At 32.4% G+C, this 24,790-nt stretch overlaps 1 protein-coding gene across 3 annotated transcripts in view; it reads right to left on the bottom strand.

The window, feature by feature from the left end:
- The window catches only part of LOC123557907 (gamma-aminobutyric acid receptor subunit alpha-6-like), an 88,173-nt gene that overhangs the window by 57,608 nt on the left and 5,775 nt on the right, over nt 1-24,790 (bottom strand). The window contains exon 1 of one of the 3 annotated variants that reach the window (XM_045349688.2): nt 16,179-16,768. The exons of 1 other annotated variant lie outside the window; for it this stretch is intronic. In XM_045349688.2, the coding sequence (XP_045205623.2) occupies nt 16,179-16,210 (32 nt within the window). In that variant the 5' untranslated portion in view covers nt 16,211-16,768. Of the gene's footprint in view, nt 1-71; nt 475-16,178; nt 16,769-24,790 lie in introns of those variants that run through there. One more of the 3 variants, XM_053544261.1, reaches the window with a different exon arrangement.

Below are 24,790 nucleotides of genomic sequence, written 5' to 3'. Positions count from 1 at the left end.
TTATTTAACTTTGAAATATCGCACTACTAAAGTATTATTATTGCATAAACAAACAAATAAAAATCCCATACCTGAAAAAGTTGAATATAAGTAATAACCTCATTTTGATGACTCAGACGCTGTCTGATCTGCAATCACTGGCAAATGATTCCCTACATATCCACAAAACCGAAAAATCAAATCATTCACTGCGAAAACGAAAAAGCTAATTTCTCCTCTCGGCGCCTGCTAATGTCACAAAAAAATGACAATCCTTCACGAATTGGATTCAAGTACTTCCAATGTTTGTATATACTCTATTTTAAGACCTCAAAACGATAACACAAAAATAAAAATGCGCGCAATGGTCCTATTTGCCTTTATATGAGCACAGTGCTAAACTGAATTGGCAAAGCAGAATTCATATAATGTTATCCCGATATTATTTTAAATGCGCGAAAATGGTTCCACAACATTATAAACATTGTTCTTATTCGGTCACTGTACGAACATCGCATTATATAAACTGCCACTCTTTGTTGACGATGTTCTTATATGAACGTCTAGAGCATTTGAGCGTGTTTATACGTACGATTTGATCAGTAAGGAGACATCCTCGAATTACAGATTAGATACAAACCATTAAGTAAAGATAGGTGTGATGGTAACATCTGATCATGACATCTCCAAAAATGAAAGAAATGAACTGGCAGTGTCGGCATATTACCAATAATAAAGTAACAAGATTTTCCGATAATGATAAATAGGCTACTTCGATACAAGTAATTGTCCGGAGCAATACGTCATGCCCCATGTCCTCTTTGCCATGTATTTTTTCAATCACATTTGGTGATAGAATTCTTACTGTAAAGATTTTCAATACATTTTAAATAGTAAATAATTTTGTATTCATCACCGTTGTTACTGATGAAATTACAAGAACACTTTTGATTACGTCTAAAGTCATCTAGTTGTCCCGGAAAATAATGGACTTTACAATATACGTACATGTACAACAATTCATCATTATCTGAAGTTTGGGTATTTGTTACAATTATTACATCAGCTACAATAATATATTCATTTTTGAATACCGTATTTATCAATAAAATTATTAAATTTTATCCTTTGGAAGTATAGAATGCAATCATGCAAATGAAAAGCTCCAGTATGTGGGTCCTTGTCATTTTTAACACGCTCATTTGATCTACTTTTCATATTACTATGAAATAACAAGCGATCCTTATGTAATAAACTGGTATTATGTTACTGTTCCTCTGTCAGACACAAACGAGGTAAACTAAGGATACCGAATGTTTTTATAACTGCGACAGAATAGTTTCTAAGCAAATAAAAAACAATGATTTAAACCATTCGCATTAACCAAAGCTTGATATTCTAAGTGATGACAGCTAATATGTCGCTTCTCGTTAAGCCTGTCACCAAACTGGAGAAAAGAAGATTAAAACTGACTTTACAGCTTTAACACAAATGTATTTTTAAAGCAGTCTATCCAGATGTAGTTACTGATTACATGTTTTCTCAACGAACCGTTACAGTTTGATTCCATCAATTTATCAAGTAATTATCAATGCATGATAAAGTTGAATTAGGTCGATTTAACACTTTTAAAACATGCCAGGAAATTTACGTAGAAGAATTATATCTAATAGTCATTTCTTTGTTACTGCTCTTTTTCTCTGCCTGAGTTTTGCTTAAGTATTCAACACTGATCATGCTTTTAGCTCGAAATAGAAATTTAAAGTGTTTTAAAACTTTTCTGCTTTCGGGATTTCTCAAATATTCAGTTTTAGACACATTCTTCTTAAATTAATTTGACTGAGATACTTCGCGTATTAAACATGTTTATCGTCAATAGTGAATTTATTTCTAATATGGACATATATTGTCACTTAAAAGCCTTGAAATGTTGTGAACTTCAAAATATGTGTGTATTTATATAATACAATACAACGTATCTTAAAATGTTGTGATAAATTGACAAGTAGTATTCATGGGCGCGTATTGTTCGGTGATTTCGGGATTGCGTGAATCAGCAAAATTAAATACTGAGAAATAGAATTCCTATTGATTTTATATTAAATATTTGAAATCCTCGAATTTACGTCCACATGCAATATTCGTCACTGACACCAAAGAAACCTTATGTTAACGAAACTAAATGATTTTACAGAAACTTTCGTAACTCAATTTATTTCATCTCGGGAGCTTTGAAAATTACAGAATACTATTTTCGAAGCCCACGTGATGAAATAGAATTACATTTTACACAAAAAAAAGAAATATCCACAAATATACAAACATAAAACATAACTAGATTGTTTTACCGTGATTTATTGACATTTTGGTGTCTGATCCGCCAAAAATTGTCTGCAAATCCCTCCATAACTGCATCGTATATATTATCAATGTCAGTAATTTATGACAAGGAATTGATAACAAATTCCTAGATGGACAGACTAGTATTATTTGTAGACAAGTAAAATTTGTTTACGCATCAGTCATTTGTTAAATAATATAAACCTCGTCTATGTAATTAAATGCAGTATTAAAAAATAAAAAAAAGATAAAAGGTAAGTGTAGATTTACCGGAAGCACAGAGATCCCCTAACACAGCCATTGAGCCATTATCGCAAAGTAGGCCCACAACAAAAAGAAACTGTAACGGAAAAATATAGTAGACGGGTTGCTTCAAAAATCCAACAAGTACAAGTAGGAAAATGGGGGTGGGGTGGTAAGAGATAGATAAAAGGGTCCTATGTTGGGGGAAGGTGGAGGAAGGAGGAATATTCAAGGGAAAGCCACGTTCCTTAAACGCAGCATTCCTACAACGTCGCAGACACGCACGTACAAAAGACAAACATGCACACAAAACTAACATACACAGATAAACAAACTAGCAAGAAAAAACAACACTGTGGGTCATCTCCCATGACAGATATACACACGCACATAAGCAGGAAAAATCAACGCTGTGGGTCATCTCCCATGACAGATATACACACGCACATAAGCAGGAAAAAGCAACACTGTGGGTCATCTCCCATAACAGATATACACACGCACATAAGCAGGAAAAAGCAACACTGTGGGTCATCTCCCATGACAGATATACACACGCACATAAGCAGGAAAAAGCAACACTGTGGGTCATCTCCCATGACAGATATACACACGCACATAAGCAGGAAAAAACAACACTGTGGGTCATCTCCCATGACAGATATACACACGCACATAAGCAGGAAAAAGAAACAGTTGGGCACCGCCTACAGACGGACGGCGGTCAATTATGGTGGGCATGATAACTTACTCATGGTAAAAGGAGAGAGGCAGCAAATGCAAGGAAGCGTAAATGCAAGGGAAAGGGATGCGATGGGCGATAGAGGTAATAAGGGTTTTGAGGAGAAAGAGGAAATAAACGCTAACAACAAACAAGATAACATACACAACACAAATTACAAGACGGACAAAAATATGGGCACCGCCTTGGAATGGTCTGTAACCAATAAAAAGGAAACTGGTTGAGGGGGAGGGGGTTAAATGCGTTTAGGGCATGCCAACCTCGCACTTAAGAATTACATAATAACCGCATTTCTGCTTCCATTTGTACAGATTAACAAAGTCATCTAAAGGAGCACAAAAGTGTGTTCAAGTCAAATCATTCTGTGGGATTTACATGGAATCTCAGATTACTATGCAGTCTTAAACTATTTGATGTATTTGCTCCTACATACATTTATTTCTGTTACAGAGTGGGATATCATCTTCTAACATTATCAACATACCTTTTAGTTGCAATTTGACATTGCAATTATAATAAATTGCCGGAAGTAGACGTAATTTATGTTTTTAATTTTTATTAGTTGGAAACCGTTTCTGTTCATAGGAATCAGACTGATCATTTGTCCCAAACAGCGTACTCCAGAAATATATCAACATTAGTAAACGCTTCTGCAATGTTTTATAACAGACCGATTATCTATCCAAATACAAATATATAAATATATATATCCAAACCTTTACGTCGAATTTTATAAATAAATTAAGTTATTTGAATTAAAAATTGTTGAAAAACTGCAGCAAATGTTAAAAGAATATCTATCTATAATTTGAAACAATGTTTCGTATAGCTGTTGTACTTTCTGTAAACTACTCATACTTTCCCGAATTTAGTTGATGATAACGCTCGTATTCCTTTCCTTCTAATATTATTAATGTTCTTGTTGTTCATTTCCTTCAATCACCTAGGACCTTCTAAAGATTTTAGATATTGCTATTGATTTATTTCTTTCTCGTAAGTAAATGAAAAAGTAGTTAGACTGTCACTTTTCATGTTTTCAATTATACCTGATTTATTACTTTTATGTTCGAATTGATTAACTTTTCTTACGTATGTAATATGTAGCAGCAAAAGACATGTCAGTGGTTGCTTTGCAATTTTGTTTGTATAATTTTTGATAAAAACGCTCTGACGTTTCATTGGCTCAGTCTTGAATACTGCTATTTACATTGACGTTCAAACAGAGCTGTCTACCGTCAATTGCAAAGATATGGATCAGTGTTCATCAACATTCTAAACATAAAATATGGACTTAGACAAAGTGCAAAATAATTATCATCTGCACCTTCTTTAGTTAAGTCAGCAAACTTTATGCTGTCTAGATATTATAGTTTGTAAACAAACTTGTGGAACGTTCGGTGTTAAGCGGAGTAAGTCTAAGTCTGAATTTCACACTTTGATATGTCCATTGAGAATAGAGAGAATGCAACCAGGCAAACAAACAGCAGATATGGTGTGAATGAGTTTGTTCATGAAAAGTAATGAAATGTGAATCATCCCTACGATTTAAAGCAGAATTCTATGATACACATTTAATGGATTCCAAGATACATATACCAAATTATAGGAAAAGTCCAGATATATGGGACATTTTAAGGCCACTGCACTGCACTTGAAGTTGCTGATTTAATAGCTGTTAAAATCTATAATAGGATCTTTACAGAAAATCAATCAAACTTGTAGCAGATTGACCCGGACACAGGGAACCTAAAACCTACAATTACTTTACTTCAATTCCTTTTTCGACACGAAAACGTTTACTGACATGCTTACGTAATTAAAATAGATTGATTATTTCTTACTTTGAGCACATAAGTGCGCAATTTCATTATTTTGTTAACCTGGCCTACTTATGCCAGGTTTGGAAAACACATAACAGTTGCTATAAATTGTTTCGCTTTACGTTTAGAATGTCATTGATTTTTATTTACTTTGGGCAAGATAAAAAACAAATAGAGTTTCATGTTTAGATTATTAATCTGACTATTTTTCACCTGATTTCGCGACTTCACATATAGTCATATTAATTCGACAAATCAACATCTTTCCGTTTCCTTTAATTTGCTGAGTACCTGATTATCTCTTTTAATGTCTATAGGAGACATTTTTGTTTTGTACGAAAGGAAATTAGATATGTCTAAATAATAGTTGGGGAACGTTTCAAGACTCGTTCAATTTTTGTTTATCTAACACGAGTTACTGTCAGTAAATGAGACAATGTATATATGAGCTAGTGATATTCACAAGATAATTCGGCTAGTATTTATGAAATTAGAAAAATCTGTATAGCGTATGTTACATCACAACTAAATGAAACTATCAATGACACGGATATTGTACAGAAATAAATCAAGCTGACAGGTATATTTATGACCTATTATTCAAATACTAATATAATATTGTCAATATGGTATAAAGGAATTCATTCATTTGATAAAATAAAGTTTCAGTTTCTACTGGTTGTTTTAAAATGTTGCTGAACATCATTGTTATATTAAGCTCAAAATAAACTTGAGGATTTAACATGCTTAAATGATTGGATGGTCAAACGGATATCATAAAATTATGAGTAACTGAATAAAACACTTACGTTTTTCTACACCAACACTGAATTAAATAAACTGCAATCTCAAATGCCATTAAACATATCTGTTAGATAATGTAACAATACGCATAATGATTTTCCTTATTCGTTTTCATTAGTTATAATATTTTCAGGATATCTTAGTAAGCCTCAAAGTAATATTTCTCTTTTCAAATGTTGTAAAGTTAAAGGGTAAACATTCATTGGGAATATATTTTGGTCATCTGTTTGACATTATAAAAGGTATGTTGTAAAACTGTAAAAGATTTCTGCTACTTCTCCTTTTAACCATCAGAATAATGTTCAACTTCTACAAAAGGCCGTCAGTGGATTTAGTGGATTAAACAGTAACTTAATAAACTGTCTATGTTACTGCATCAGCAGGGGAATATTCTTACAATTTGCACAGAGAAGAAAATAACTGATCGGTTAACTGATGGAGACATCAGCTCTATTGTGATTTCATTTCTACTAAAACAGTATTTATCTTTTAAAACCATCTTCAAACATTTTGAAGTAAGCTCTCTCAGAATATACAGTTAAACTTCATTTAGCTTATATAGGTGGAAGGTTATATTTTATATGGAACTTCTGTTTACTCTAACTGAAAATTAAATGACCGAAAGACAAAATAAACACAGGATAATTAAACATTAAGGAAACACCAGACATTCGTTGGCGTCCTATAGGATATATACTTTGAAATAATGACTACAATTTATGTTCACTTTGCGGAGACCTAGATGATAATACTTCGTTTTCAGAAAGTTTGAATATGTTCATATCCTTGTCTAAGCTACAATAAAGACTTTGTAACATGAATATACGAAATGTTATATATAAACTATACTACGGGCTTCCAACGTTTACATTGACAAAAAGTGAAATTCCTATGCAGAAATAAATATCAAAACAAAAACAAGACTGACTACAATAATTGACATTACCCAATGACTGACATTCTACGTGTTTTGTTCTGGATCTGGCAGTTATTCTGCACTTCTCATTAAGCCTGTCACTGAACTGGAGAAAGAATATTAAGTCTTTCTTTTACATCTCTCCAACTTATTCATTTTTACAGAAAAATAAATCAGACGCAGTAACTGATTACATTGTTTGTCATTCCGACATCCGGTTCTCTAACCTGTGTATTTATTTGATACAGTAGGATTTGGAAATACCTAAAACGATGTTTGAACGACCTTGAGTGGCTCTATTTGAATGCTATTCAGTGACATGCTATTCCTAATATCTATATGTAGTTTTCATTTCACGTTTCTTAGGCCCATGCTCATTATTCAAAATCTTGATTTCTTTTAACAACATGCTGTTACATTTTGAATACAGAGCATTGAGCAAGTAAGCAAGGACAATGGTCTATTGGTAAATACAACTATCAATAACAGAGCGGTGTAGCTTTGATCATATGTCATAATAAGATGACGCATATAAGTCCAAGATTTATGGCTACACAATTAGCTTGTCAGATACAACATTTTCGGAATCTATATCTGGATTAATTTTGACTTAGATATGTAAAAAATTCGCACAGATGTCTAAGATTTAACATTGCTATGCGTTGCAGACTTTCGTTATCAGAAGTCATTGTATTAAATAAGCAAATAAATCCGTTGCTTCTTTTGTGTCTTTTGTGTTATTTGATAAATTACAGGAGTACTTAAAGTACTCTCGCCGCCTATTCTCAAGGCCATATAGTAACGATTTATTGATGTATGATATTTGGACTTTTTGAGTTACTTCTTTACGCAATTTTGTTGAAACCTTTTTTTTAGTGTTATTTGACAATTTATCATTCTTACGCTCTTCTTATAAGGCATCTCTTTTAAATCTCATCTTGCTGTTGGATACATAAGGAAAATTCATTTGTTGAGCAACTACACCCACTATAGTATCAACCGGAAGCGGCTCCACTTACGGTGTTTTGTTATTAATATGCTAAATATTTCCATAGATCTTATTTTGCATCTTTTTTAGATTCGTGCTGATGTAGTGAATTGATAGTATTTCCTTTTTATGAATTTTGTAAATTGTCAGACAATAAAAAACGTTAAAATGACCTTCATAAAAAGAAGCAAATGCTATCACTGCGACAGAATTTTTCAAAGCAGAAACAAGACTGACTTTAATAATTGATATTACCGAACGACTGACATTCTACGTGATTTGTTCTTGATCTGGCAGCTATTCTGCACTTCTCATTAAGCCTGTCACTGAACTGGAGAAAGAATATTAAGTCTTTTTTTAAGTCTTTTAAATCAGACGCAGTAACTGATTACATTGTTTATCATTCCGACATCCAGTTCTCAAAAGTGTCTCCTTTGCGTGAAAGAGGTCAGGTGTATTTCAAAGGTAAATATTATATTTTTACAGAGGCTGCGTTGGTAAACTTTGAAATAGCATCTGTAAAGCTGATTTTTAAAACAGAAATTCACTGAGATGCATACCAGTTTCTGAAGTACCTTTTGATTTGTTTTGCAACTGTCCAGTTATCATATAGCAATTTATTGAACTGTCAAGGGCCCAAGGGGATTATATTGTATCAATACAGGTGTAACAATTCATCGTTAATAGATTTGTGTCAAATAGTAGACTTTCACTACATAAGTATCAATATAAGACTGCAATATTTATGACATCGGGCTGTTAATTTTGCAATTAAAATGGTGTGTTATTTAATTTCTTGGTTTGTGGTGATATTTATATACCCGCTCCAAGCTTAGTATAACGTGTTTTGTAAAACTGATGAACAGCTGGCAATCTGTATACTTTTTTTTTTCATCTGAAAGCTAATTTGTTGCTTCTAGTTATCACTGCAATATAAAAAAGCCATGTCCGTACAACTTTTATACAAATTTACTTTTCGTATATATATAGATCATATATATCATTTGGAAATTAGCAATGGCATTGAATACTGGTATGGTAGTATTATAGATTTCAAAACGTATGTACATTGTATGAAGCAAATATAATCAAATTACTTTATCTAAGAATCATTCTGCAAAGTGCGATAATGAAATATCGAGACAATTTTATGATTCAGTTTGGCTAGCCTAACAATGAGCCTCAAAAAGCTTATTAACTCTTACATGCCAGAGACATTACTTTTGTTGTTCCTCCTTGATGAATAACATAAACAAACGTATCGGACAAAATGACATGTAATCAGTAAATACATCTCGATGTTATAAGTTCGTTTAGTCCATAGTATAGTTATGTTGATGGCATTTCGATGGTTATGCTACAAGCCAGCAGTGAGAAAATAATTGTATTATATATAGTGGAACAATCAATCTGCCGCTGCCACTATATCTATGGTCTAAAATTAATTTTGTAACAACATTTTCATCTATTTATTTGTATCTGTACTTACATGTAATAAAAATCTCGTTTCTTTGCATCTTTTCGTTCAGTGTTGGCGAACTTCCTAGTATAACAATTTATTGTTAATGATGTTGTCTGATGCACAGCAGAAATATTTAAATATTTATAAAACACCAAGGGACGCATGATCATTTATCTTTGTCTTACCATCTAGACATATTAGCTGTATATTTCCAACCTGATTTCGAGTCATGGCAAGAGTGTCTATTTTTACACCTTTATCATTCAAATGTAGATGTGCATATCAACAGTATTAAGCAAAATCTTAAGTTTCCTCTTTTTTTCAATTTTATCAAAATATTAATTTAATTAAGAAAGAAGATATTGCAGTTTTATTCATATCACAAGAAGATCAAATGCTCAATTTGCAGTTTTAGAAGATTACATTCAGGTCGGAAATATTCAGTTATTGTGTCTCGATGGTATGATATGGTTTGTTTGTAATTTATAAAAACTTAAACGGTTCTGACATACTAGAGAAGATTTGTGCACAGGGAATCAAATGTAACAAAACATTTACCAGATTCCATGATCAAAAAAGACGGAGTGACTTTTCATGGCCGCTGACTTCTGTTGTGATAAATTAGTTCCACTTTAGTTGATGCCAGAGGTTGTTAAGGGTTTAACATCTTTCATTACGCCTAATGAACAGACTTAGACTAAATCAAACCTGCTTTGGGTTGTTTCCCATGCGCATGTTTCCAACTGATACTTTATTTCACTAGTGGCTTGTAGAACGACAACTGAAATCGTCCGTTTTAGAAAGGATCATTTGTTGTATGTAGCAACAGCAACAGGTGTCGAACAGAATATGTTTCTCTGAGCTGGCACACAATCGAAGTTAGAAAATAAGTTGATTACTAATACCTGCCATATCCCTTTGTCAGGGATGTTGAGTTTTATGTTAATAACAATGTGTTCTATATCCAAACTATTTAATCTTTCGTTTAAAATATGGGTTTTTAATTAAATATGCTTCATTGTGTGCAAATATGAATTTTTCACATACTGATATTACATAGGCATTATGCTTACGAATAAAAATCAAAGTTAGGCGTTTAAACAATTACGGAAGCTTGCGAAATAAGAAACATTTATCTGCACAACAATAATACTCTCAAAATTCATATTCGCAATCTACATTATATAACGGAAAATGAACTGACAAAATAACTGTAGATTTGTGGACTACATGGCAACAGCTATTATGGATCATGCATCAGGAATGCGGTGATCCTAAAATTGTTGTTTGTATTATTGTAATGGAATGCATATAATTCTAGTTGTTAGGTACATATGTCTGTATTTTGCAGCTAGATAAACGTTTTATTGTATTCAACATTAACGTATGGTGCATTTAACAATATATAATATGCTTTATCCTACTACAGTTCTAATATCTGCCACCAACTCTCAGATATATTGTCATGTGCATGAAAATTTGTTACCAATCTATGTTTGAACTAACGTTGAGGACTTCATAAAGGATTCATAGGTGTAATTAAGATCATATGAGGCAACGTTATCTTAAAGTATATTAACGCGACAACGAGATACTATGTATTTCACATGTACTGGACGACTTACATGATTCATGTTCAGCTCGGCACAAACATTTGTCGTTCTAAAAACACTTGACATTATTTCCCCAGCCAATTAATTACATGGTAAAATGTTATTTCAAAATTGAGAGCACTTAGTGCCCGCAGTTTATACGTGAAATAAACAAAGATATATATACCGTGAGAAAAGCCGAAATTCCTGTTCTAAGAATGTATGGATAAGTTCATTTAATAGTAGTATATAGATGTAAAGACGCATTATATTTCAAACAAAAACAAAAAGATAAAAAAAGAAGAAAGAAAGATATAAAGAAACTCATTCGGGCACGTCCTTGAAAAGGTCAAAAGCAATACTGTAACAGCTTTTGGTGAATTTATTCATTTCATCTGATTCTAGAGATGTCCCAGGTACTCATTTTTTTTCCATTGAGAGGAAATGTAAACGATGTTTTGCTTATTGCTTAGCTATTGCAGTCTTTCTATTTTATTTGACCGATTTTTAGAACGTGGCTCCATTCGTCTGTTTCATGAGCAGCGTAACACAGGCTAACTTTCATTATTCTGTGACGTCCCTGGCGACTAAACGAAACCAATAAAGAGATACTTAACATGTTTATGGTAGTTTTGTACAATATAAAATTTGATTAAACACTTGAGAAGATAATTAGATATTTCGGAATATAAAAATGATAGGGTCATGTGCTCGATATTTTGCTAGACTGAACTGCAAAAAAATGACCTCACACAGGTTTTCATAATGGGAGTCTAAGGGAAGATCACAGTTTTTATTACATTTTTGCGAATAGATTTTTTCTACAATGTAGATTTATTTTTTTTTCTCGCAATTGTAAATAAACATATGGCCTAAAATATGGTGAAGTAAAATGTATAAGTCCATGTGCCTATTTTTGAGATATCTGCCTTCGATTAAGGAAATCCGTGGTGTTCAAGCTGATTTTATTATACAGTATTTGGAATTATCATGCATGTCAAATGTTTTAATTTTGTGTTTTAACTTTAGAAAGATAGTAACGTTGTCGTTGTAATAAATTTACTTACCAGTTGCCATTAATTCTAAAAATAATGTTCATTTCCGTACGCTGAGTCCAGGTTTTATTCTACGTTTTCCAGATAAATGACGTTATGCCATTATTCCGGTTTATCAAACGTGCAGAACAACCTTAAGCTTTATATGATAACTTCTGTTCAGTTCGAAAAAATGAACACCCCTGCATATTTAAGAGCCTGATTTAGTATATACAGCGTTAACTCTTAAGGTAGGATTTCGTAAACGGTATTTGAAAAGAAAGTAGAATTTTGTAAAAAGGAGTCGAGGCTTGTTTAGTTTTGTGTGCTACTTTGATATGAGAAAGAGTCTATTAAAATCGTGATTTCTGCAAGGTGAAAATTAATGAAACGTTGTTTAACCATATGCCCTATATAAAATGTGTTTGAAATGTTCTTACAGACAATGGAAATTGGCAAGTGGCTTAAACACAAATATATTTACTAAAAAACAAATAAAAAGATATTTTTAGTATTCATCTATATATTTGAGGACTACACTGAAGTTCAATCATTTTAGACTGTTGTCGACATTTGCATGACTATACGGTTTTAAATAAGCTTGAGAAATTAATTATTGGAATGGAAAGCTCCCTTCTTGAAACAAAAGGCGAGTGTCTTAACTAATTTTCTTCACGAAGTTAATGCCGTCTAGCTGAATTTAATTTACTGCTATCTCTTACAACCACTTCGACCTAGAATAAATCGTATCATATAATGTATATTTAGAATGTGGTTTCCGTGTGCCAACTGTTTCATCAAATGGCAATAAAATCTTGAACAGACTTTAAAGCATAAGAGAATGGCGTTCCTTATATATCTTCCAACCAAATTAATAAAACTTAGTTTTCTAGTTTGGAAGATTTACTGTTAATGTTTGAATCTTCCTTATTTGGAATGAACTTGATTTACCATCCAAAAACACACTGCAAATAAATTCGTCACTTTTTATTCCCCTTAAAAGCCAAGGCATATGATTCTTTTGAGGTTATTAAATCTTATCACCGTTATGCAGCTAAAATCTTCTGTAATTTGTAATCGGGATGAAAGCGGACTGATTTTCTAACGGACCGTTTTAAAGCTTTGTTTTTGTTTTAGTTCGTCTATGAGTCAGAGTAGTGCGAACGAAATACAGGTCTGAGATAATCTTATCTCATATCGCTTATCTCACACTTGTCACGCACTCAAGGGCGTCGTAGATTCTCTTAATATTTTGTCTTTCTTTTTTGTATCTTATGTACCTCAAAATTAATTTAAGCTTTCACATCAGATATTATATCTTCCATAATTGGTAGACCTGTCTCAGCCTAAATAGAAATTCCATTAACTATTACTGAAATGATATAAAAAAAAAGACAGATACATATTTAGATACCTTCAGACACTCCTTAGCGTCATAGCGGATATATAATTTCGAATATTGATATGTGTGTTCATATACATTGTAGTGGAAACTGAGATTAAATATTTTGTTTTGCGAGGAAATGAATTCATTGCATATCTTATTATAAACTAGACTTTTAGCCTCAGTAGATAAAACTTTATGTCGTTAATAAGGAATTATGACCATCCGTGCATTCACGTGTCTATGTATCGTTGTATTCAGTTTTTTCGGAGACAATTTCTATAGTTGTAGAATAACAGCGAATAGACGTTTTTGCATTATGGCAAGTACTTGTCTAATTATAAAGTAATGAATTATTTGTTTTAAAGTCAAATGTATTGATGTTTCAAAGGCGGTCTATTCTAATAAGTCTTTAATGCTGATAGTTTCGTTTAACTCGTCACATGTACCCAGATGATAACATGTTAAATGCCTTCAAATAGTATACTGTATAGTTTCCTGAGTGCTACTCTTTAAAACTCTTCAAAATGTGTTCGTCAAACTGTGCCGGCTCGTTAACGAAAACATGTTCTGTTAAAAAAAAAAAACAGATCTGCAAAAATACTAGAAATACAGTAATTATCCATTTTCAATTCTCACAACTGATTAGATAATGGGTTATAGAAAATAATGTCTCAGAAAAATCGATTTCCAGACTGAACAATCCAACATCGAATTAAAGTATATAGTTAGCAAGCATACACATTTTGGATTCAGTGTTGTTATATTTTCTGTCCTTTGGGATCATGCAGACCATTCTACATATGTGTAATAGGGTTCCGCTTAAGCCGGTGCTAGGGGCGTGAAAGGTGTTGCAAATTCCATTACCTCCCATGAACAGACTCAATCAAACCGAGTCTGCTATTATTCTTGGTTGCATTCTCTGCTTCCAAAGGATCTTTTTACAGATTTGATTGTCATAGCGCGTTTTCATCAAGATTTAAGATAAACTAGTAAGCATGTGTATAATTTGAATTAATACAGTTTTAACAATGAAAATGTTACATTATATCATTTTATTTTTCAAAGCTTAAGTAACTTACAAAACGTTACAAAAATATTATATGGATTATCTTCTTACAGCATTATGAAGTCTCCATTTTAGTCTCAGGACGTTGATTATGAAGACTTGACATAAGTGGAAATAAAAATATATGTACATTTATATATATATAGTTTTTCGTGAAAGCATTGTAACCAATAGCGGGATATATATTGTTTTGACTTATTGGTTATGGCGCCATAAATAAATGTGGAACTGCCCAGAAAAATTGTTCAATAATCATGAAAGCAACAGCGGACATTTTGGTACGCAACAAATTTATATAAAGACTCTGTTTGAGCACTTTAATATTTCTAAAATACACGCCGTTTTGGAAATCTTTATTGATGATCTTATCGACTTTAGATTTTCCGACACTCTTTTTAAAAAATTTGGAATAGATGATTAATTTATTTCATACACACACAAAGAGAGAGAAGAAAAAGAAACAAGAAGTATAAAGATATATAAAATGAAAATTATTTTTAGGACTTGCAGCTCATTATGTGTTTAATCAGCTATGCTGGTATGGTAGCATAGAAAGCAATTGGCAATAAAAATATATCAGACGAAAAAAAATGAAACGTGTGAAACAAACAAACATAGATGAATAAAATAAACACAAAATAACTTATATTGTATTACCACTATATAGCGTTTAAAAAAAAGGCCAATTACATTTAGAATCGTCCTGTGGCGAGGAAATATTTCTGAGTCATCTCAATCAGTAACATCAACATATAGTTCTTCCGATCCATAAAAAAGATTAAGGCATGTAAGAATACAAGACAGATGTTGTAAAAATCCCTATCCATGATTTGTGTTATTAATTAATCAGAGAAGAAAGTGATTCCGGTTTTATTTTGGCAGTTTCACTGCCGCCAAAAAATGTTACCAGAGAGCCAAACACAAAATAACTTGTATTACCACTATATAGCGTAGATTAAAAAAAAAGGCCAATTACATTTAGAATCGTCCTGTGGCGAGGAAATATTTCTGAGTCATCTCAATCAGTAACATCAAAATATAGTTCTTCCGATCCATAAAAAAGATTAAGGTATGTAAGAATACAAGACAGATGTTGTAAAAATCCCTATCTATGATTTTCGTTATTAATTAATCAGAGAAGAAAGTGATTCCGGTTTTATTTTGGCAGTTTCACTGCCGCCAAAAATGTTACCAGAGAGCCAAACATTTTCGGCTGCATTTTCAACTAGTCGTAAATTATCTTGATTGCTTAACATGATTTTCAGTAAGTCAAGACGAAACACTTTCTTTGTAGCACACTTACTAATAGTAGCGTATTTGGACAACGCGTGAGAAATGACGTCCGTACAAAGAATTTACGTCATGACGTTTCAAATTTCCACAACAACAAAGTTGCGATGTAGTTGTATCATATGTAAAGTAACTTTATGTTTTTCTTTTCATTTGTTGTCGCAAAGTAATGTAGTTTGAACCTAGAAATATACTAACAAACCAACTATCAAGGTAATTTTGCAATCAATAAATAATTTATGAACCGTTACTTATGATTAACAGCACGAGAGTACGGAGTGCCAGATTGTCATTTCTGACGGAGGTATAATCACCGAAACGCTAGTCCGGGATGCAAGAAAGTGATTTCTAGTTTCAATTACAACAAAAGAGTCTGGAAAATTAAATTTTCTTTATTTAACTGTCGTGTTGAGCGTCCTTTGGAGTTTTCACTTTTTCTTTTTTGAAATATCACACTACTAAAATACCATTATGACATAAACACACAAACAAACAAACAAACAAAAATCCCATACCTGAAAAAGTTGAATATAAGTAATAACCTCATTTTGATGACTCAGACGTTGTCTGATCTGCAATCAATGGCAAATGATTACATAAATCTCCATCAGAGGGAACAGTCAAATCATTCACTGAGAAAACAGAAAGCTAATGTTTCCTCTCGGCGCCGCTTGCTAATGTCACCAAAAATGACAATCCTTCACGAATTGGATTCTAGTACTTCCTTCCAATATTTGTTCTATTTTAAAACATTAACACGAAAATAAAAATGCGCACACTGGTCCTATTTGCCTTTATATGAGCACAGTGCTAAACTGAATTGGCGGAGCAAAATGTATATAATATTGGTCGATGTTATCCCGAAATTATTTTAAATCCGCGAAAACGATTGCATAAAACTATACACATTGTTCTTATTCGGTCACTGTACGAACATCGCACTATATAAACTGGCACTCTTTGTTGACGATGTTCTTATATGAACGTCTAGAGCATTTGAGCGTGTTTATACGTACGATTTGATCAATAAGGAGACATTCTGCGAATTACAGATTAGATACAAACCATTAAGTAAAGATAGGTGTGATGGTAACATCTGATCATGACGTCTCCAAAAATGAAAGAAATGAACTGGCAGTGTCGGCATATTACCAATAATAAAGTAACAAGATTTTCCGATAATGATAAACAGGCTAGTTTGATACAAGTAATTGTCCGGTGCGCTACGTCTTCAGACCATGGTATTTGATGAATAAAGATTTCAATTTTTATTTCATGCCCCATGTCCTCTTTGCCATATATTTTTGTCAATCATATTTGGTGATAGAATACTTACTTTAAAGACTTTCAGTACATTTCAAATACATAAATGATGTATAATATGAAATGTGGAAAGAGTATAGATAAAATGAATTTACATCATTGTCGTTGTTACTTATACAATTACTAGATAACTTTTAATTACGTCTAACTCCATCCAGTTGTCCCAGAAAATAGTGGACTTTTCAATAAACGTACAAGTACTACAATTTACCATTATCAGACGTATATGCCTATGTAACAATTATTACATCAGCTACAATTATATTCGTATTCGAATGCCGTATTGAGTAAAGAAATCTATAAAAAGATCCCTTGGAAGTATAGAATGCAACCAGGAAAATTAATACCTCCAGTTACAGTATATGGTTCATTGTCATGTTTAATAAGTTCATTGGATCTTTATTTCATATTGTTTTGAAATTTCAGGCAATCTTTATGTAATTAATAGGTACTCTGTTCCTGTTCCCCTATTAGACAAAAGGATAATAGTTTTTCAGCAAATAAAAACACTGATTTAAAACCATTCATATTAACCAAATGCTTGACATTCTACGTGATGTTTTCGTGATCTGGCAGTTAATATTAACTGTCTTTACAGTTTTCGCACAGGTGTACTTTAGAACAAATAAACCAGAATGTAGTTACTGATTACATGTTTTCTCATAGTTTTTCGACGAAACGTTACAGTTTGATTTCTTTAAATAATTATCAATACATGACAAAGTGGAGTTAGGTCGATTTAACACTTTTAAAACATGCAAGGAAATTTACATAGTAAAATTATCTGATAGTCATTTCTTTGTTACTACTCTTTTTCTCTGCCTGATGTTTGCTTACGTATTCAACACTGATAATGCTTTTAGCTCGAAATAAGAGTTTTAAAGTGTTTACGTAATTCGCCGTGAAATCTCAAATATTCTGTTTCAGACAAATTCTACTTCAATTAATTTCACTGAGATATTTTGCGTATTAAAAATGCTTACCGTCAATAGCGATTTTATTTCTACTATGGACATAGACTTCACTTAAAAGCCTTGAAATGTTCTTAATTTCAAAATATATTGTGTGTTTTATATAATACAAGACAATGTATCCAAAAATGTTGTGATAAATTAACAATTTCTGTGAAATAAATTATATTCATGGGAGTATTGTTCGTTGAATCAGCAAATTAAATACCGATAAATAGACAAATTTCCCTTAATTTTATCTTTAACATTTGAAATCCACGAATTGATGTCCACGTGTAAAATAGTCGTCTTTGACACGCAGTAAATTCGATGTTACCGAAAGTAAATGATTTTACAGAAAATTTCGTAACTCAGTTATATTTTTCAACTTGTGAGCTTTGAAAGTAGTTTACTCATTATAGAATACTATTTTCGAAGCTCACGTGATGAAAAAGAATTACATTTTACACAAAAAAAGAAATACCCTCTATACTATTCTAACAAATATACAAACATAAAACACCAGTAGGTTGTTTTAAAGTGATTTGTTGATATTTTTGTGTCTGATCCGCCAAAAAGTGTCTGCAAATCTCACCATAACTGCATCGTATATATTATTAATGCCAGTAATTTATGACAAGGAATCGATAACAAATTCCCAGATGGACAGACTAATATTGTTTGTAGACAACCAAAATTTGTTTACGCGTCAGTTGTTTGTTTAATAATATAAAGCTCATCTATGCAATTAAATGCAGTTTTAAGAATGACATAATAACTACATTTCTGCTTCCATTTGTAGAGACTTACAAAGTCATTTAAAGGAGCACAAATGTTTGTTCAAATCAAATCCTTTCTGTGGGATTTACATGGACTTTCAGATCACTGTGCAGTTTTAAACAATTTAATGCCCTTACTCCAACATAAATTTATTTCTGTTACCAAGGTGGAATATCATCTTATAACATTATCTTCTAACATTATCAATACATTTTTCAGATACAGTTTGGCATTGCAATTATAATAAATTGCCAGAAGTAGACGTAATCTAAATAGCTTTTCATTTTCATAGTTGGAAACAAACTAACCGTTTTTGTTCATAGGAATCAGGCTAATCGTTTGTCCTAAACAGCGTAATTCAGTAAACGTTATCAATCAACAATAATAAAATGTTCTGCAATGTTTTATGACAGGCCGATATATATATATCCTCTCTCTCTCTCTCTCTCTCTCTCCAAAGCATTTAATATGTCCAATTTTATAAATTAAGTTATTTTCAACTTCAAATTGTCGAAAAAAATGCAAAGTTTAAACAAAGTTCTATCTATTCTTCTTTTATTGCAATTGAAAAACAATGTTTCATATAGCTGTTGTACTTTCTGTAAACTACTCGTACTTTTCTGAATTTAGTTAATGAAAACGGTCTTATTCGTTTCCTAATATTATTTATGTTCTTGTGGTACATCTCCTTCGATCACCTAGGACCTTCTAAAGATTTAAGATATTGTTATTGATCTATTTCTTTCTCGTGAGTAAATGAAAAAGTAGTTAGACTGTCACTTTTCGTGTTTTCAATTATACCTGATTTATTACTTTTATGTTTGGATTGATTAACTGTCTTAGAATGTAATATGTAGCAGCAAAAGACATGCCAGTTGTTGCTTTGCAATTTGTATGAATAAATATTCGTGGCAATCTTTACAAAAAACGTTTTAACGTTTCATTGACTCATTCTTCGATACTGATATTTGCATTGAAATTCAAACACAGCAGTCTAATGTCAATTGCAAAGATATGGATCAGTATTCCTCAACATTCTAAACATAAATTCTGGACTAAGACAAAGTGCAAAACATTTATTCTCTGTTCATTCTTTAGTTAAATCAGCACATTTTCCTCAGTCTAAATATTACAATTTGTAAACAAACTTGTGAAACATTGAGTGTTAAGCGGTCTGAAACAAAGATGAATATCCAACAGGGAAAGCCACGTTCTGAATTGCAGCCCCCAAACTTAAAACCAGCACGCCGACGCGCCCACGACCAACACACACACACTCACACAAAGTTATAGAACTCAGAACACGGTTCAAATTTACTGCAGCGAAACATGTACTAAAACATGCACTATTTTAGTTTTATGCAATTTATCATAACGCAATATCAAGTGTGCAGACACACCATTTCTTTCATTTTACGACCTCTCACTATCTTTAAAACAGTAACAAAAATAAAGAAAATGAAATCTATAAGAAGATCCTTTGGAAGCACAGAATGCAATTAAGCAAACTAAAAGCAGATTCGGTTTGATTGAGTCTGTTCATGGGAGCTAACAAACGTAAAATGTTACGTTTTTGTTTTATTCAACGTGTAACATTCACAGAGATGCAAATGTGTGAATATTGACTTTATACTGATATATGATCAAATATTAAGCCAGTTCAAATTAATTTAGAAGTAGAAGGACAGCATTTTGCAAACATCTAGAATACAATAAAATGTAAGTGTTCGTAGAAGTTTCATTTCCATATTCGCAAACAACAAATGTCTTCTAAAATGATTTGGTGACGGTTTGCCTATGAATACCGAATTTAGAAACTGTCTATAACAATATCTATAACAAAGATGTTGTGTCATATGTTTTTCAATGGAATTCTTGCTTGCTCTATATTGTATGATAGAAGAAATAACGCTCTTTATATTTCTTAGTATAACACATTTACACTTCAGAGAGAAGACACACACTAAATAAAGAATATATTACTGCGCGTGATTAGATATTTGTTCTATAGGTTTACTAGCAACTGCACTTGCATTATGAATGCAAATGGCGGCACGTATCTAGACATAAGAATATCAATATTTCCGAGAAAAAAATGACAACGTAGTAAATAGTAGTGCAAAATAAACAGAAACCTCTCCTTAATTAGTTTACTGACATGCTTACGTGATTAAGATAGATCGATTATTTCTTACTTCGACAACATATGTGGGCAATTTTCATTATTTAGTTTACCTGGCCTACATATGCCATGCTAGGAAAGCACATAAGAATTGCTATAAATTGTCATATTTCGCTTTACTTTTTATTGTAGTTGCTTTTACTATGGGTAAGGTAAGATTATAAGAGTTTCATGTTCAGATTATTGGATTATGGATCTGACAATGTTTCACCTGATTTCGGGACTTCACATATTCTTTGTTAAAATTTGTTCAGGATATCGTAGTTGGCATCAAAGTAATATTCAAAGGTTGCAATATTAAATTAAATTATCTGAATCCTTCCTTCCATCACACTTTTCCACAAATACAACAGTTAGCTACAGGTATAACCTGGCAATGTGAATTTGATGTGGTAATAATTTAGGCAGTGGCTAATTAAGGAACTGTACACTTCTGAGGTGAAGTCAATATGTGTGAGCTACCAATAACATAAAAATCATGAACCATTTCTTTTGTGAAAATGTCATTTTATTTTAAATGACGAAAAAACAACTATATCTTTTTATATAGCGGTAGCATCAAAAGCAAAAGTTTAATACTGTTACAAAACCGATAAACCAATAAGAGCTCCACACATAGGTGGGTAATACTAAATCGCCAAGACATGAACGAAAAGATATATGAATAAAGAAACATAACACAAATTACATATAAAAAATAGAAGGTATGTTGGGGTGGATGGAGGGAAGAAAACGTTTCCTTTTTTACATAAAAATGGCTGCTCTTTCTGGGCACGCTAAAATTCAACCACGTGACCAGTTGCAGATTCTACGTCACCTAATCGATCGAACTGATCAGGAACTACTCAAATGTATTAATTACATAGTTTTAGGGGCAGATTCAAAATTATTTATCTTCGCTAAATAAAATTTGAATCCTTCCTTCCATCACACTTTTCCACAAATACAACAGTTAGCTACAGGTAAAACCTGGCAATGTGAGTTTGATGTGGTAATAGTTTAGGCAGTGGCTAATTAAGGAACTGTACACTTCTTAGGTGCTGCAGTTAATATGTGTGAGCTACCAATAACATAAAAATCATGAACCATTTCTTTTGTGAAAATGTCGTTTTATTTTAAATGACGAAAAAACAACCATATCTTTTTATATAGCGGTAGCATCAAAAGTAAAAGTTTAATACTGTTACAAAACCGATAAACCAATAAGAGCTCCACACATAGGTGGGTAATACTAAATCGCCACAAGCAACTTAAGCATATGTCTAAGTTGCGTACCCACCCCAACCTCAGCAGGCTATTTTTTTTTCGTACAATTTCATTGGAAGAAAAATACATTTTGGCCATTTGCATGAGATTTTTGTAGGTACGTTTTAAAACTCGAAAGATTTCTACTAGCACTCATAGTAACCTTCACAATAAGGTTCAACTTCTACTAAAAGCCATTATTTACCAAATCCCAGTCACGGCTTTAAAAGTAACATATAAAAGCTGTCCCTGTTACTGCAAAGTAATTTTATTTCTGCTAGAACATTATTGATTATCTTTATTTTATCTTTTAAAACTCATCATTAAATTCTTGAAGTAAGCTGTTTCGGAAAAACAGCTAAACTTCATTTAATTTAGGTAATTGGTAGGTTCTATTTCAAATGGAATTTCTGTTAACTATTACTGAAAATTAAATAACTGAAAGACAAAATAAACAAAGCATAATGACATATTAGGAAACAACAGAAAATCGTCGGCGTCCTATGGGATATATAACTTTAAATAATGATTACAATTCATGTTCACTTGACGGACACCTAGATGATAATACTTCATTTTCATATCCTTGCCTAGTCTATAATAAAAAAAAACCTGTGTACCATGATTGTACAAAAAAGTTTTATATATTTATTTGTTAGTTAATCAATCACATCATATGTTAGACTCTCCTTGAATGTTATTCTGGCATTTACATATGCTATTCCTAATATCTAGATATAGTTTGTCTTACCTAGTATCATTTTGCGTTTCTTAGGCCCATGACTCGGTTTCGTAATCGTTATTTTTTAATTAATAAAAACTTTGAATTTTGACCACATACATTTTGTTTCTCGCTAGTTTAACAAAAAGTCCCATATGAAAAAAGACTTGCATTTACACTACCGTCCATGAACAGGCTCAATCAAACCGAGCCTGCAACATTTTCGTTTTTGTCGTGTTGAGCGACCAGTGAAGTTTCCACTTTTCTCTATTTATTGAGTATAAGTAATAAAACTCCGATGCTGTCTGATCTGGAATTCTTGGATATTGATTCCACTTAACACTGTTAATTTTGTACACAAATTGCCACATACCTCGATCAAATGAAAAGCAATCAAAAAAGTTAATTAGGAACTAGAAAACCCGACACCTACTTACGTAACAGAAAAGAAAATGATAATCTTAGCTTTAGCTTAAGTATATCTGACGTTTATTTTCAAGCCGTGTCCGCAATGGCAAAATGAAACTAAAATGTATACGTTTTCTGTTTTGCCTCTGTCCGAGCAAAATGCTTACATCTTGGTGATTGTGATTCATGCAGATTGTTGCATAACTTATTCGGTTGCTATATAAATACAGCGCTTGATACAGTGGTACTCATATGTGTGAAATGTCTGGATCAGTTGAGCAAGTTTATAGAGTAAGAATAGCCACGTTCCCGAACGCAGCCTCCTAAAAACCAAACCCAAAAGCAGCAACTGCAAAAAAAAAACAAAGACAAATATCAAACAGGGAATGCCACGTACCAAAATCGCAGCCTCCCCAAAACGAAACCTACAGCACGCAGACGCGCACACCACACAACACACACACACACATACACACACGCGCGCACACACACAAAGCCAACACACGAGGACAAAACGAACAAACAAAGGAACACACACACACGCGCGCACACACACAAAGCCCACACAAGAGGACAAAACGAACAAACAAAGGAACACAGTGGGGCACCGCCTTGGAACGGTCAGTGGCAAAAACACCACTGGGGAGCTTAAACCGGTTTATGGTGCAAGTTTCCCTAAACGAAAGATATAATGTTAAACTAGGAAATCAAATAGGACAAGCAAACATAGTAAGAAATACAGTGAGGTACCGCAGCTTAAACATTTAAGACTCAGTAAAAGACACTTTCAGCGAACAACATATTAAATACACACCATTAAGTAACAGATATTTCTGAAAATGAAAGGAATGCACTCGCAGCGTCGGCATATTACGATTAATAAAATTAGATTTTCCGCTAATGCTAGACTGTCAAGTACAAACAAAAATTCATTCTATTCAGAAGACTTTAAGCATATTTCAAGTACATTATTTAACAAAAATGTAAAAACCAGTACAAATAAAAGTGATTGAAGATTTCTTTTAGCTGTCTTTTCGCTGATATTGGTATAAGAGTACTTCCAAGTATCCCTGGCCTAATTATCCAAGGGCACACAAATAAGGTAACAAAAGGAAGTTTATTGGACATGCAATTTACTATTCCCATATAATGACATTTGTAAAATCTGTATTTTCAACTTATTTTTGTATGTAACCTTTTTATATGAAACTTTTGTTATTTTGTACAAGTATATGCGTAATAATATTTCTTAAACCCACATTCCGGCTTGTTTTAACTTTTAACATTTACAATGTTTTTATGTTTAATAAGATATATCTCCATTGATTCTCTACTTTTCATCTTTTAAATCTGAATTGATGCTTGTGTGCTGAACCCTAATATTTTCTTCTGTATGATTCCTTTATAACTTGCCAGAAAATAAAAAAGTATAAAATGCCACCTTAAGAAGTACATAATGTTATAACTTCGACAGAATTGTATTCAGGCAAATAAAAGAGACTGAGTACAATAATTGAT

This window comes from Mercenaria mercenaria, chromosome 5 (assembly GCF_021730395.1).
Source record: "Mercenaria mercenaria strain notata chromosome 5, MADL_Memer_1, whole genome shotgun sequence".
In the NCBI taxonomy this organism is placed as follows: domain Eukaryota; kingdom Metazoa; phylum Mollusca; class Bivalvia; order Venerida; family Veneridae; genus Mercenaria; species Mercenaria mercenaria.
Note: the sequence above shows the minus strand (reverse complement) of the source record. Positions and strands in the feature narration are given on the sequence as shown.